The 14,801-nt window shown below is 36.8% G+C and overlaps 1 protein-coding gene across 13 annotated transcripts in view; it reads left to right on the top strand.

Moving 5' to 3' along the window:
• Positions 1 to 14,801, top strand: part of SYNE1 (spectrin repeat containing nuclear envelope protein 1) — a 496,771-nt gene that overhangs the window by 233,783 nt on the left and 248,187 nt on the right. For all 13 annotated transcript variants that reach the window (XM_027551881.1, XM_027551880.1, XM_027551874.1 and 10 more), the window contains 6 exons: positions 1,605 to 1,914; positions 4,302 to 4,466; positions 6,984 to 7,340; positions 12,150 to 12,286; positions 12,504 to 12,681; positions 13,511 to 13,693. In XM_027551881.1, the coding sequence (XP_027407682.1) occupies positions 1,605 to 1,914; positions 4,302 to 4,466; positions 6,984 to 7,340; positions 12,150 to 12,286; positions 12,504 to 12,681; positions 13,511 to 13,693 (1,330 nt within the window). The remainder of the gene's footprint in view (positions 1 to 1,604; positions 1,915 to 4,301; positions 4,467 to 6,983; positions 7,341 to 12,149; positions 12,287 to 12,503; positions 12,682 to 13,510; positions 13,694 to 14,801) is intronic.

The raw sequence follows: 14,801 nt of genomic DNA, 5'->3' as shown, positions 1-14,801 counted from the left end.
CTCCCTCTTCTCAGAGGATCTACAAATAATCTGACTGGCTGGTTGGACAAATGACTTTCAGCAGTATTATACTAACACATATTCCAGAAGTCACATTCTAAAGGTTATATGTACTGTTCAATCGCGGAAGAAGTGTGTGCTCAAAATGATCTTCATAAATAGATGAACAGAAGATTAGAGCTCATCACAAAACAAAATAACACTCCAGTTACTCACTGCAGTGTAAACAGTGAACCACGGTGACAGCTAAAAATGTGCTTTGTTTACTTTGCATATGGAGGGTAGGTGGTAACTCGACAGAGTCAGCAGGATTTTGAATCTTCATCACAGCTCATAATGGTCAGCAAAGAAAAAAAATCAGATTCCATAGTTCTATTATTCTATAGATCAGACTGCTGGGGCATGAACTAAACTCCCCAATGCTTGGTAACAGGCCAACTTCATAAAAGTGAATAGCAATATGGGTGAATATTTTCCGGATGTTAGAATAAGATGTTAAATACAGGAAGCGGATTTAAATCCTTGATTCTTCTCTTTCAGCAAGGAATTCACTTTGGAAACTGCATTTTGAGCCGTAGCAGTGCTCAAATTATTGTGCTAAAATAATGAAACAAAGTAGTTTTTGCTCTCTCAGTGCTCAAAAGCTAGGGTAGGATATATTCCAAAAAAAAATAAAACAACCAAGCCTCTGACTCAGATTGTGTTCCTAAGATGCTGTGGATTGTGGAAAAGAGTAGGGCTTGGATGGCTTCTGGAGAAGTGAGATGGATTTGGACTTTCCAGAAAATTATTTGCAGAAAGAATAGGGCTTTAAGGTATATATGATAAGGTGTACATTGGTGCAAAGGGGAAATTTTGAGCAAAAGAAACAATTTGGAAGTACATTCACCACAGATATAACTTCAGGGTCATAGAATTATATGCAAGGGAGAGTGGGAGGGGTCACTGAAGATGAGTTAGAATAGTTTGTAAAGCTAAATGTTGGAGGTATTTTAAAAATGCCAGTCTAAAGAGCCTTTTAGTTGACTATTGGGAGAGCTATTGACTTGACTATTAACTTCGGCGGCTATATTTCTAATACTATTAGCACACTGAGCCTTCATCCCTTCACACATTCAACACAGAAGCGCTAAACATTATATATTATATCTGCAAGTGAAAAAATCAATCTAATTATGTCATTTACCCAAAAGAATACTTTACATTTTGAATTCCATTATCTTTAATAGGATAAACCAAATCCAAGAAAATACAGAATTAATGTATATTAAATAAAATTTAACTGGTGCCCCCTGGCTGATGTTTTGACAATGTAACATGTATATGTGTCTATTCATTTAGGGCAATTAGCATCTGGAAGACAAATCTCCAGATGCATATGCGACTAAGACATCTTCAAATTTGGGGATAAATTTATTTTTATTTGGAAGAAGCTGTATTGTAGGTCAGAAGAGTAATGTTTTCCCCTTCACTTGAAAACACTGTTTTCATCACTTACAATACCATTCGTTAAAAGAGCTTACATGGGTACAATGCCCTCATGGTTGGTTTTTAGTAGAGATGTGATGATAACTTACTTTTGTAATATGTGACATTGGTTCTAGCACTTTAGAATCTGTGATTAGCCAGTGGAATGACTATCTAGAGTGGAAAAACCAGTTGGAGCAGTGGATGGAATCGGTGGATCAAAAAGTAGAACATCCCTTGCAACCACAGCCTGGTCTGAAAGAGAAGTTTTCCCTCCTGGATCACTTTCAGTCCGTTGTATCGGAGGCGGAAGACCATGCCGGAGCCCTGCAGCAACTCACAGCAAAGGCCAGGGAGCTCTATCAGAAGACTGAGGATGAGGCTCTCACGGATATGGCTCAAGAGGAACTGAAAACACAGTTTAATGACATACTGACCGTTTCCAAGGTTAGTGCTTTATAGCAAAGGAAAAACGTCAAGGTTCAGGTAAAGAATACACCGTAGGTTAAATTTTAGGGGAATTGGTGTGGAGGTTGCTAGGGAGGCTGAAGAGGGAGGGGATATATATATATAATATATACATTATGTATATATGTACACGTTATGTGTATATATGTATATATACACACATATATATACAGCTTATTTGCTTTGTTGTATAGCAGAAACCAACATAACATTGTAAAGCCATTATCCTCCAATTAAAAATTTTAAAAATAGAAATAAAAATGAAACTATATCTTTAGTGAACAGGTATATTACATAAAGGGTCATTTCTTACCAATGGATGCCCATGAATTTTTCTCTCTATGCAATTTTGGGATTATTGTTTATTTGTTCTTCATCCTTCTCCACTCAGAATGTTAATCAACCCATTTCTTTTCTTTGTAAGACTCTCTGAGACTCAGTTGTCAGTTTCGAGTTCTTTTGCTTTTGCTGCCACTTATATTTGTTACGTTAGGTGCAAGTCTATTTACCTCCCAGATTTAAGTCATGTACCAAGTATTCTATTTCTCATTTTAGTAAAACCCTCATTTTTCTGTTCTCCAAGAAATTGGCTCCTTCATGTAATATGAAGATTTTCTCTCAATTCTATCTCTGAATCATTACTTTCCTCCATGACTTTTCTATTGCATATATGTGAGAATGTTAAAGAAAATAAGGGAGAAGGTTTTTTCCTTCTCTTGGCTTCCTTTAGGGAACTCTTGTATTATTAGTACTACAGTTTTTAACATATGTGTTCAGTTCAGTTCCGTTCAGTCGCTCAGTCATGTCCGACTCTTTGCGACCCATGAATCGCAGCACGCCAGGCCTCCCTGTCCATCACCAACTCCCAGAGTTCACTGAGACTCACGTCCATCAAGTCAGTGATGCCATCCAGCCATCTCACCCTCTGTCGTCCCCTTCTCCTCCTGTCCCCAATCCCTCCCAGCATCAGAGTCTTTTCCAATGAGTCAACTCTTCACATGAGGTGGCCAAAGTACTGGAGTTTCAGCTTCACCATCATTCCTTCCAAAGAAATCCCAGGGCTGATCTCCTTCAGAATGGACTGGTTGGATCTCCTTGCAGTCCAAGGGACTCTCAAGAGTCTTCTCCAACACCACAGTTTAAAAACATCAATTCTTCGGTGCTCAGCTTTCTTCACAGTCCAACTCTCACATCCATACATGAACACTGGAAAAACCATAGCCTTGACTAGACGGACCTTTGTTGGCAAAGTAATATCTTTGCTTTTCAGTATGCTATCTAGGTTGGTCATAACTTTTCTTCCAAGGAGTAAGTGTCTTTTAATTTCATGGCTGCAGTCACCATCTGCAGTGATTTTGGAGCCTAGAAAAATAAAGTCTGACACTGTTTCCACTGTTTGCCCATCTATTTCCCATGAAGTGATGGGACCAGATGCCATGATCTTCGTTTTCTGAATGTTGAGCTTTAAGCCAACTTTTTCACTCTCTTCTTTCACTCTCCTCAATAGGCTTTTTAATTCCTCTTCACTTTCTGCCATAAGGGTGGTGTCATCTGCATATCTGAGGTGATTGATATTTCTCCCGGCAATCTTGATTCCAGCTTGTGCTTCTTCCAGCCCAAAGTTTCTCATGATGTACTCTGCATATAAGTTAAATAAGCAGGGTGACAATATACAGCCTTGATGTACTCTTTTTCCTATTTGGAACCAGTCTGTTGTTCCATGTTCAGTTCCAACTGTTGCTTCCTGACCTGCATATAGGTTTCTCAAGAGGCAGGTCAGTTGTTAGTTTATCTTAATTTTTATTTTGGTAATGATTAAGAGCTATGACTTCAGTTAAAAAGACCTAGAAATTTGAATTCTGGCTTTGACGCTTTTTCGGATGTATGACTTTGGGCATGTTACTTAACTTCTGTAACCTCTAAAGGTCCTTTCTCATAATACAGTTAAATAATATTATCTACATCACATAGCTGTCATGAGGATTAAATGAGCAAATTTATTTTAAGTGCTGAGCAGAATACTGTACACAAAGGCAACACAAATAATTTCTTGAACAATAAGAACAGTTATAATAGTAGTAATAATTAAGTGGATTATTAGTGAGGGATGTTAGTCAACATTCATTAAGCATAGATTTTTATTCTAAGCTAGACCAAGTAAAACTTAAAGGAAAATGATTGCTTCTTCACAGTCTTTCAGTAGAATTAAGATTTGATTTTTTTCATTTTGAGATATTAGACATAGAGAAAATTCAAAAATAAGAAAAGAATCTTTTAAGATCATTAAGACACCTGCTGCCTTGTCTGAATAATGATTCGGGTTCTGAATAATGATTACTGTTAAAGTACTCTTCTTTCTCTACCAGGAGAAAATGAGGAAAGTAGAAGAGATTGTGAAAGACCATCTCATGTATTTAGACGCAGTCCAAGAATTCACGGATTGGCTCCATTCAGCAAAGGAAGAACTTCATCGGTGGTCAGATATGTCAGGAGATTCACCAGCCACCCAGAAAAAATTATCTAAAATTAAGGTCAGAAAATAGATGGATGGTATAACTGCATTGGTTCTTGGGTATCACATTTCTGTGATGAAGATTCTGTGGATAAGATTATTTAAAATATTTTATTCCTGTTTTCTATTTGTTGGCATTTATTACCTTGTACCTCATGAATCAAAAATATAGGTAGGAGAAAAAAGGAAATTCAAAACATGGTACACTTGTGAGGAAAATGGACCACTGTCCATGGATGCTTCTGTGTGCAAATGTGCTTATTATTACTGTAGCATCAAGGCCTACAAAATATGCACCAGATTGGTGGGCTGACAAAACCAGATACCATTTTCTAGCACAGTGGAAGAAAAGTTTATAAAGTAACTTGGTTAAAAGTATTTGAATAATTCACTTGTTTTATTCTGCTTTCTTAGCCAACAGTATGACAACATAGTAGAAAACAGCAATTTTAAGGGCATTAAAATAGGTTCCTGTTTATAAGGTCTACTTTAAAAAAAAAAAAAAAAGAAGTTCACATATCTGAGGGAGCTGGAACAAATATATTTCTATTTACTTGAATATTAAATTGCATTCATTTCCTCTATGTGGAAGTAATAGATTTTAATCTGAGAACCAGGAAATGGTGATATTTTCAATTGTTTAATTGTACATGAGGAAACATTGAAATACGTAGTATAAATGTGGTCAGGAATACAAGACTGGGATTGTGTTCTGACACCTGGAAATCAGAACATAAAAATACTCGTTGATGACAGCAACAATAACTACATTTTGAAAGTTTACTCTTAAATGTTCAGAAAGTATTATCTTATTTAAATCTTACTACAACTGCACAGGTTTTAAATGAGATAACCACAGAAAGCCACTTCTAAAATTCTTATTACCTGTGTGATTCCATAAAATGCTTTGCTATATTCTTCACTAATATTTTGATTTGTTCCTCCATTCATTCACCCATTCATCCATTTATTCAATGAAGGTTGTACAACCCTCAAGGAACTTGACGTGTGGGAGGGAATGAGGATGCACAAACTGATGCTTATAAAATCATACAGCAAATCTAACCCTAGCTCACGAGTTCAGGCTCTAGAATCGGACCCTGACGCTACACCTTATCCCTGCCGCTTTTCTTAGGGCAAGTTACTTGATGTCCTCAAGCCTCAACCTCTTTCTTCATCAGTAAAAATCAGAGTAACAATAGTACCTGCCTCACAGAGTCATTTTGAGGACTAAATTAGATCATGTGCCTAAAGCATTATCCAGGAGCTAAGTCATAAATTTGTATTAAAATTAACAAAAATAATGGATACATAAATATATAAACATCAGAATAGATTCTGTAGAGAAATCTATTCTTAGCAAGAAATACCACTATTTTACCTAATTAGCAATACATAAGTTTATCTTGTTATCTTTTGGGGTATTTGTGTGCTTTAAGCCTAAAAGTTGCAGTTAAATTGTTGAATTTCTAGTGAGGTTCTCAAAAGTAAAAAGAATAGTAATAAATCAATACTGTGTAAAGGTTGTTTTGAGCTTTCAGCTTAAGTATGTCTGTGAATGATTTATTTTAGTTACTATAAAAATATTTAGTTAACATGCTGAAAGTGAAAGTAAAAGTGAAAGTTGCTCTGCTGCTGCTGCTGCTGCTGCTGCTGCTAAGTCACTTCAGTCCTGTCCGACTCTGTGGGACCCCGTAGACAGCAGCCCACCAGGCTCCCCCGTCCCTGGGATTCTCCAGGCAAGAACTGGAGTGGGAAAGTCGCTCAGCTGTGTCCAGTTCTCTGGGACCCCGTGGACTATACAGTTAATGGAAATCTCCAGGCCAGAAAACTGGAGTGGGTAGCTGTTTCCTTCTCCAGGAGATCTTCCCAACCCAGGGATCGAACCAAGGTGTCCTGGATTGCAGGCGGATTCTTTACCAACTGAGCTATCAGGGAAACCTGCATACTGAACTATTTCATACTTAAAATATGTCATATGAAAATATTAACCTACTGAAGTATTTGAAATTGAGGAGGGCTTATTCTTTTGTTGTGATGAGTTAGCTTGATTCCTAATAGAAGAGAAGTGTTGTTTAAGCCACCACCTCGGGGAAGAAGATGGAAATGGGGTAGAGACAAGAGCAGAGGACAGAACAAGAACAAGAACAAGGGCAATCCTTGTTCACTTGTCTTGATGTCAACTTAGGGAAAAATAAGATTCACTCATTTATCTGAGTAATACACCACAGGCAAACATTCAAATCACTATCAAAATAGTTTCACATATTCCAACAACGCCGGATTTCAGGGTTCCCCTTTAGTCTGTTTCAGGATGTTGCAGATTCCTCAATTTACTTCACCACAAACCTTGACGCTCACAATGATAATTTTCTACTATAATAACTTAGGAGGGGGCAGATGAATTGAATCCGGTTCCTTGTGGCACACTTGCTAAACTTCCTAGCAGGACAGGTCCCCCTCTGTACACATTTGGAAACTTGAAGGCCAAGTGACTCAGAGCCTCCTCGGTTGCCATGGTGATATTCCATTACAGGAGCTGATGGATTCCAGAGAGATTGGTGCAAGCCGCCTAAGCAGAGTAGAGTCTCTGGCCCCTGCCGTGAAACGGAACACGACTGCCAGTGGCTGTGAGCTCTTGGACACGGAGATGCAGGCCCTGCGTGCGGACTGGAAGCAGTGGGAAGACAGCGTTTTCCAAACGCAGACCAGCTTGGAGAACCTGGTTAGCCAAATGGCCCTTTCGGAGCAGGAGTTCTCAGGCCAAGTGGCTCAGCTGGAGCAGGCCCTTGAACAGTTCAGTGCCCTCCTGACAAGCTGGACTCAGCAGTTAGCCCTCCTGGAAGGCAAGAACACAGATAAGGAGCTGGTGGAATGCTGGCAGAAGGGCCGGGTAAGCTGGCTTCCTGTGTCTGCTGGGGGGTTATGCTAAAATGTTTGTTTGCCTTTCTTTATTGCTAAACAACAACAACAAAAAATTCCTTGCTAACTAAAAACATGCAACATTCATACTTGGAAAAATAAGTATGAATCTAATTAAATTTGTAAAGCTGCTCCATTTCCTTTTCTCATAAGTCAAAGTACTGTAAAAATATAGACATAAGGGAGAAAGAGGTTTTCTTTCTTTTTACCATAAGAAGCGTTTATGGATAGTGGGAATATTTTACTTTCATTCTTATGATGTAAGAGTTTGTAATGTTGTTTTCAGCTACTCAGTCTGAAAAAAGTGGCCTGTGGGTAGAGGCATAAATAGAGAGTCAGAGCTGTTTTCCTGCCAGGGAATTACTTCCAACAATTAAATGATTGAATTCATAGCTTTGAAAAAAATTTTGGTAATCTCCTAAAATACAGCTAATAGTTTTCACCCTGATTAGCTCTCCTGTGTGTGGATTTGACAGCTGTGTTTGAATTAATCCGTTAACAGAACTCCTAGTCATGCTCACCAGTTGCCTTGTGGACTTTTTTTTTTTTTTTTAACTAATAGCTGTCCTTTCAGAATGTGAGGAAGGAAAGCATAAAAGGAAGAGTGAAAAATGGGCAGAAGCTTGAAATCTTCTTTCTTTCTTTAAACTTAAATAATATCTCAGAAAGCCTTTCGATATGTGCAGTTTTAGAGTGCTCTGAATCATGGATGTCCTTAAAAGGAAGTTTAGTAAACTTCTCTGTTTCTATTTATGTTATTGATTTCAAAATATCTCCAGCCAGTAAGAAAGTCTTGCAGTATTTCCAACACTGTCTTAAGTCAAGTATCTGAAACAAATATAGCACCCACAAAATAAAACTTCATAATCATCTCTTATACTATTTAATTTATAATGTTTCTAGGATTTTGTTTTCTCGCGTTTCCTATCCTTTAGGCTTAAGCTCCAGAATAAAGCACAGAAAGTTCTGTAAAACAGGGAGAAGGAAGTCAGTACGTTGTCCCATGTGGTCAATATTATTCACTCTGGTATAAAAAAATGAATTATTATGCTTTAGTTCTTTTGTGTTCCTTTTCTTTCTCTTCCATTAATATGATGAATTTTTTTTAAAAGAAAGATTTGGTTATATTTAGATTGAATTACTGTTTTGAGCTATCATTTTTTTATTCATACTACTAATGAAAGTAATAGGTGAAACCTATAAAAAATGCACATGATAATGTAAAGAGAATATGGACTTTTTTTTTTGCTTTAGAAGTCCAGTTACCTTGAAGTTTGTTTAAACGAAGAGAAAAAGGTCATAATGTTTTCATGCAATATGTACGTTGTTCTTTAAGTAACACTTGTGACAAACAGAAATAACTAAGGAATGCTGCACTTGTGATCCATACAAAACACCAACATTTTGAGTTGTACATAATTTAAAGAAATATCCAATCATTTTTCAAAATATTGTAGTAGCCAATACATAGAGATATGCCTTAGGTGGTCATAGGAATGTAATTCAGAAAATTAAGAAAAAGAAAAACATACTGGAACTACTTAATTTATTCAGAATCACTGAGCAAGAAAAACAACCTCGAACTTCCATACTGATTTTACATAACTTGTATATAGTACCTTGACTTAAATTCAAGAGAAAAAGTTAAGACTCTTCTCTTCTATTTTTGGTAGACAGGTGCATGGTAAACTAAGATAACATTTCTCCCTGGATTTTACCTGAGAGTGGCCTTTTAAATTTTCTATTTAAAAGAGGACAGGTTTGGCACATTTATACTAATGTTAAAACATTATTAGCATTTCTTGGAATCTCAAGAAGACAATATAGATTATTATTTGTGCTGGTAATCCAAAATTGCCAGCCCTTCACTTAAATCTCCTTCCAGATTTGGCTTCAAAGTTCATACTTTAGATGATAATACTATATCACCTCCCAATATTCAGATTTCCTTTTATTTTTAATAATGATGTTTTAGTATCAAAACAGATAACATTATGCTGTATACCTTAAACTTATACAGTGCTATATGTCAATTATATCCCAATAAAACCAGGAAAAAATAAAAGATAAAAACAGATAATAAATTTTCTCAACACACACAAAAATGGAAATGGTAATTATGTGATGGGATGGAGGTGTGAGCTAATGATCTAGTGATAATCATTTACAATATATAAATGTACCTTATCAACATGTTGTACACCTAAAATTTATACAATGTTGCTTATCGATTGCATTTCAATAAAGCTAAGAAAAGCTTTTAATTTTAAAAAATAATGATAATATTTCCATGACGATGGATGCATAGGACATTTTACAAAATAATGGATTTGCCAGGGTTCTTTGATATTGTTTTGCTGTTTGTTGGAGGCGGGGTTTGTCACTGTTGAAAATCACAGTAATAGACATAAAATTCCACAAGTGTTTATTCTCTATTCCACAATTAAATGATGAGACTCAAGAAATCTTTAAAAAATAAAAATGGATCATCATCTATAAACTATGTTAAATCATATTGCAAAGTATCTTATTCACTATGTTTGCAAAACTCATATTTTTTTTAATTTCCAAGGTTATTAACCTTATAGATTTAACAATTTTATTAACCTATAGAACCTCTAAGGGGGAAAAATACATTTTAAGACTTAACTGAAACAGAATTATACAACCTGATATTTATAAAATGAAAGACTGCCAAAATGCTTTAATTTATGTTAAGTTTAGTGTAGTCAAGTTGCTCAGTCATGTCCGACTCTTTGTGACCCCATGGACTGTAGCCTACAAGGCTTCTCTGTCCATGGAATTTTCCAGGCAAGAATACTGGAGTGGGTTGCCATTTCCTTCTCCAGGGGATCTTCCCAACATGGGGATAGAACCCAGGTCTCCCACATTGCAGGTAGACGCTTTACCTTCTGAGCCACCAGGGGAGATGATTTTTTTTTTTTTTTTAGTATAAGTTTTTAGTCAAAAGCTTTTCACTTTTCATATCATCTAATTTATAAATGACTGTTTTGAATCTCTGGTTCTTTTTACTTTTTTGGTATGTGGTAAATTTCTTTAGTTCTTATAACATTTTCCCTTAAATAAAAGGTTTAATGTGGTATAAAATAGTAGTTACTAGTGTTTGGAGTTTTGGAGAGAAACTTTCTAATTATTTGTGAATTTCATAAATAAAAACATCGTATACTCCTCTGAAGTCCAGCCACTAACCTAGAAAGAATTTTCAAACCAAGGGAACTTCATCCCTCCTCTGAGAATCACGGTCTAGGTGGAAAAGCCAAGAAGTTCAAGACTAGTGGGGACGCTGGCTGGTGATGAGTGCAGACACAGTGCTGTGTGTCCTCAAGATAATCCCCTAAGAGGTGGGACAGAGAGCAGAGAATCCTTAGAGGAGCCCTGATTTGAGCTGAGTGTTGAGGCTTGATTACAAATTGACCAGATGGGAAAGGTAGAGGAACAGTATCAAGATCCAGAATTACTAAGGAATGAGAAAACACAGGCAACAACTGGAGAACGGGATTCACAATCAGAGAACACTGTGCCATTCGAGAGTAGACGGGGCGCTGAGAGTCAAGAAGCAGAGGGAAAGAGAGCTGATTAAGAGTTAAGACATACAATAGATCAGACCTCGTTCATCTTGTGTGGAGTGAGAAGTTTTCTGATTCAGATCAGTGGGACGACAGTGGTGCCATTTTCTAGGACGAGAAATACAACACAGACCTACTTTGTTGAGAGGCCTGGTTTTCCTACAAATCTAGGCCGTGTCTTGATAAATATCTCTGAGAACAGTAATAGTAACAGCAACAGCTATTTGAGTAGTTACTCATCTTCTTGCCCCTCCTCTTTAATATTTTTTTTTAACTTGGAGATAATATTATCTACATAGTCCCACTTAAATAGCCTGCTGTCTGTACTAATTAAGCACTTGATGTGCCAGGAACTGTGCTAAGGATTTGACACTGAAGATCTCACGTGTTCCTTGTGACAATGCTATAAGAAAACTCTGATTGCAAAGCACCTTGTGTAACTCAGTAGACCATGTGGTTTCAGAGGTGTCCTTGTCAAGTCCCAACACTTTGTTTTGGATTTCAGATTTACAATATTGTGATTAATCACGTCTCTCTCTCATCTATTAAATTGTGAGCTCTTCAAGTACAAAAATCACACCTTTAGTTGTTTTGAGAGTGCCAGAATCCAGCAAAATGATTGATAGATACCAGATATTTAGCAGATATTTGATGACTAGATGAATGAAACTATAAAAGGAATAAATTATTAGTTAAATTAGACCTCTGATATATAAGAAATTCTTAATGTAAAAGTTAACTGTATATATACTACATAAATTCAGTTGCTACATGTATTTGCTAATCCAAGGTTACTATTGCTTTGCTTTGAAATGATTTCTCTTCACCTTTAAACAGTATATAACCATGCACATCTTCCAATGGCATAGTCAGAATGTTTTTGAACAATTTAGGCTATTCTTGTTTTTCTGTTCCTCGTTCCACTTTAAGTTACTTGACCACTTGATCATTTGACTATCGGGCAACGCTGGATACTTGAGAACTTAGCTCTTCCTAGAAAAAGATGCAAAATAACCAAGTGCTATCATCTGCCAGTGGGAATCCTGAAAATAGGCCTCATCTTATTACTGAATCTACTGTGTTGGTTCTCCCTCCACTAATAATTTATTATGTGATTTATGCGTGTATCATACGAGGATGTGGAAATTGCCCAGTTTAAGCACCTGCTCCTCTGCCTGGTTATTTCCTGGTAGGAGATACTGGATGCTCTACAAAAAGCAGAGCCTCAGACGGAAAATCTCAAGTCTCAACTGAATGAACTTTGTCGATTTTCCAGAGACCTGAGTACATACAGCGGAAAAGTTTCTGGCTTGATTAAAGAGTATAATTGGTGAGCATAAACCTTACGGGCATTCAAAATATTTTTACACAAATAAGAAGTCAGAGGTTTGTTTAAGTTGTGAGTTCAGTAATAATATAAATTAATCTTTAAATATATTATCAAATGGTGTGAGTGTATATTAAGGGCTGTTGATTTTCTTGAACATTATTTTGATCTACTTTATCACTTTTTTTCTCCCGTTAAATGCTTCAAATCATGGTTCCAGTCTTTGTTTGCAAGCATCCAAGGGCTGTCAGAATAAAGAACAGATTTTACAGCAAAGATTTCTGAGAGCCTTCAAGGATTTCCAGCAGTGGTTGGTTAATGCAAAGATCACAACTGCTAAGTGCTTTGACATACCTCAAAATATCAATGAAGTTTCAACGAGTCTTCAGAAAATACAGGTAAGAGTGTGATCAATTAATTCTAATAATGGTGCTGAAAATTCTCTAGTGGTCCAGTTGTTAGGACTCTGTGCTTCTACTACAGGGGACATGCATGGTTCAGTCCATGGTCAGGGAACCAAAACTCACAAGCCATATGGTCAAAAAAGAAAACATGTAATCACAGTGTCTCCAGGTGACTCAGAGGTGAAGAATCCACCTGCCAGTGCAGGAGACTCGGTTCAATCCCACAGTCAGGAAGATCCCCTAGAGGAGGTTTTTGGCAACCCACTTCAGTAGTCTTGCCTGGAGAATTCCATGGACAAAGGAGCCTGGTGGTCTACTGTCTGTGGGGTCCCAAAGAGTCGGACATGACTAAGTGACTGAGTATGCATCACTGACTTCTAGATCTTATTATAAGCCTCTTAAAGTTTTGCCTAAGAAACTCAGATTTCAGGTAAATCCCTGCCTGAAACAATTGATGCGTAAGTGAAAAGAAACTAGTCCATTCATCTAAATGCATGCTATTTTTATATATTAATAGGGATTTAGGAGATAATAAAAGCTCTTTGTATGTGAGAAACATTGTGTTTGAGCATGCTAGGCAGATTTTCTCATTAATTTTCACAATACCTATAACAGTTACATAAGATTGGTATTAGATACAGTGCATACATAATACACTAATGCCTAAGAGTATTATTGTACAAATAGGGTAAAAGAATCTTAGTCAATTAATATATGCAACAAAATTGTTTATTTCTTTTCTTTGATTTTGTTGAGAAATAAGTAGGAAATTCATGTATTTTAATGTATAGAGCTTTTTATTGTACCTAATCTCTTCTTTAAGGAATTTTTCTCAGAAAGTGAAAATGGACAGCACAAGCTAAACACGATGCTTTCTAAAGGAGAACTTTTGTGTACTCTGTTGACCAAAGAGAAAGCTAGCGGCATTCAGGCCAAAATTGCAACTGCAAAAGAAGATTGGAAAAATTTTCATTCGAATCTCCACCAAAAGGAATCAGCTCTGGAGGTATATGATAGCCAACCATGTGGACACGTTCTGTGTTATTTGTTGTTGTTGTTAAAATCCAGTGTATTATATCCAGTACATCTAGATATCCTTGTCAGAGATTTTGGTCATCCCTCTCTGAATATGATTGGATAACTGGATAACTTTAAGAATCAGCTAGTTGAAGTGTGAGCCTCACTGAGGAATGTAATAGCTTCTTGCATGATAGAGGCAGTTATCACAGGCTTGCCTATGCACCAGCCCATAAGGAACAACTGGTTTTAGTTTTAGGCAATATCATTTAATTTTTACTTGAAGTCCCTCATTTGTGAAAGTTGTTCTAGGAGAACTGAACAGAAATATCCATGCAAGGCTGCAAAATGCTATGGATGAGACAGTGTGTTATAACTAATGCAGATACCAAGTACTGAATAGTAGATTTTACGAGTTCAGTATGCAGAGAGACAAAACAATTTGATTTTACCTAGGGATAACATAACTTGAATTTATTATAATCATAATTACCCCACAATGCAATTATTTTTTTTCTTGAAATAATCTGTTTTGTGTACCAACTCTTCTCTTAGAGGAAAGTTAAGCATCATGGCAAGTATTTTTTTTCTTCCTTTTAAAATGTTTCCTAGCAGAAGAGAGCCTTAATTTAATTATGGCCATAATCAATGAAGGACGGAAAACTAATAATAGAGAATTAATATCTGGAAAGAGAAAATGCATGTTTCCTCAATTCTTAACTAACCAGAGACCATTGTAGTTCTCGACTGTAATAGTGGCTATCATTTCGTGGCAGGCATCCTCCATGTAATAGAGAGTAATAACCATTTTGCAGAGGCCCAGATGGCTCAAGTGGTAAAGAGTCTGCCTGCAGTGAAGAAGCGACAGGAGATACAGGTTCAATCCGTGGGTTGGGAAGATCCCTTGGAGAAGGAAATGGTAACCCACTCCAATATTCTTGCCTGTAAAATCCCATGGACAGAAATGCCTGGTAGGCTACAGTCCATGGAGTTGCAAAGAGTTGGACACGGTTGAGCATCTGACACAAATTAGAGAACCATTTTGCAGTGCCTAGAAATTCACTGTCAACCCTGCAGGGATCATTAGTGCAGTGTGG

The sequence above is a fragment of the Bos indicus x Bos taurus genome, chromosome 9 (genome assembly GCF_003369695.1).
Source record: "Bos indicus x Bos taurus breed Angus x Brahman F1 hybrid chromosome 9, Bos_hybrid_MaternalHap_v2.0, whole genome shotgun sequence".
In the NCBI taxonomy this organism is placed as follows: domain Eukaryota; kingdom Metazoa; phylum Chordata; class Mammalia; order Artiodactyla; family Bovidae; genus Bos; species Bos indicus x Bos taurus.
This window is presented reverse-complemented; position numbering and strand designations above follow the sequence as displayed.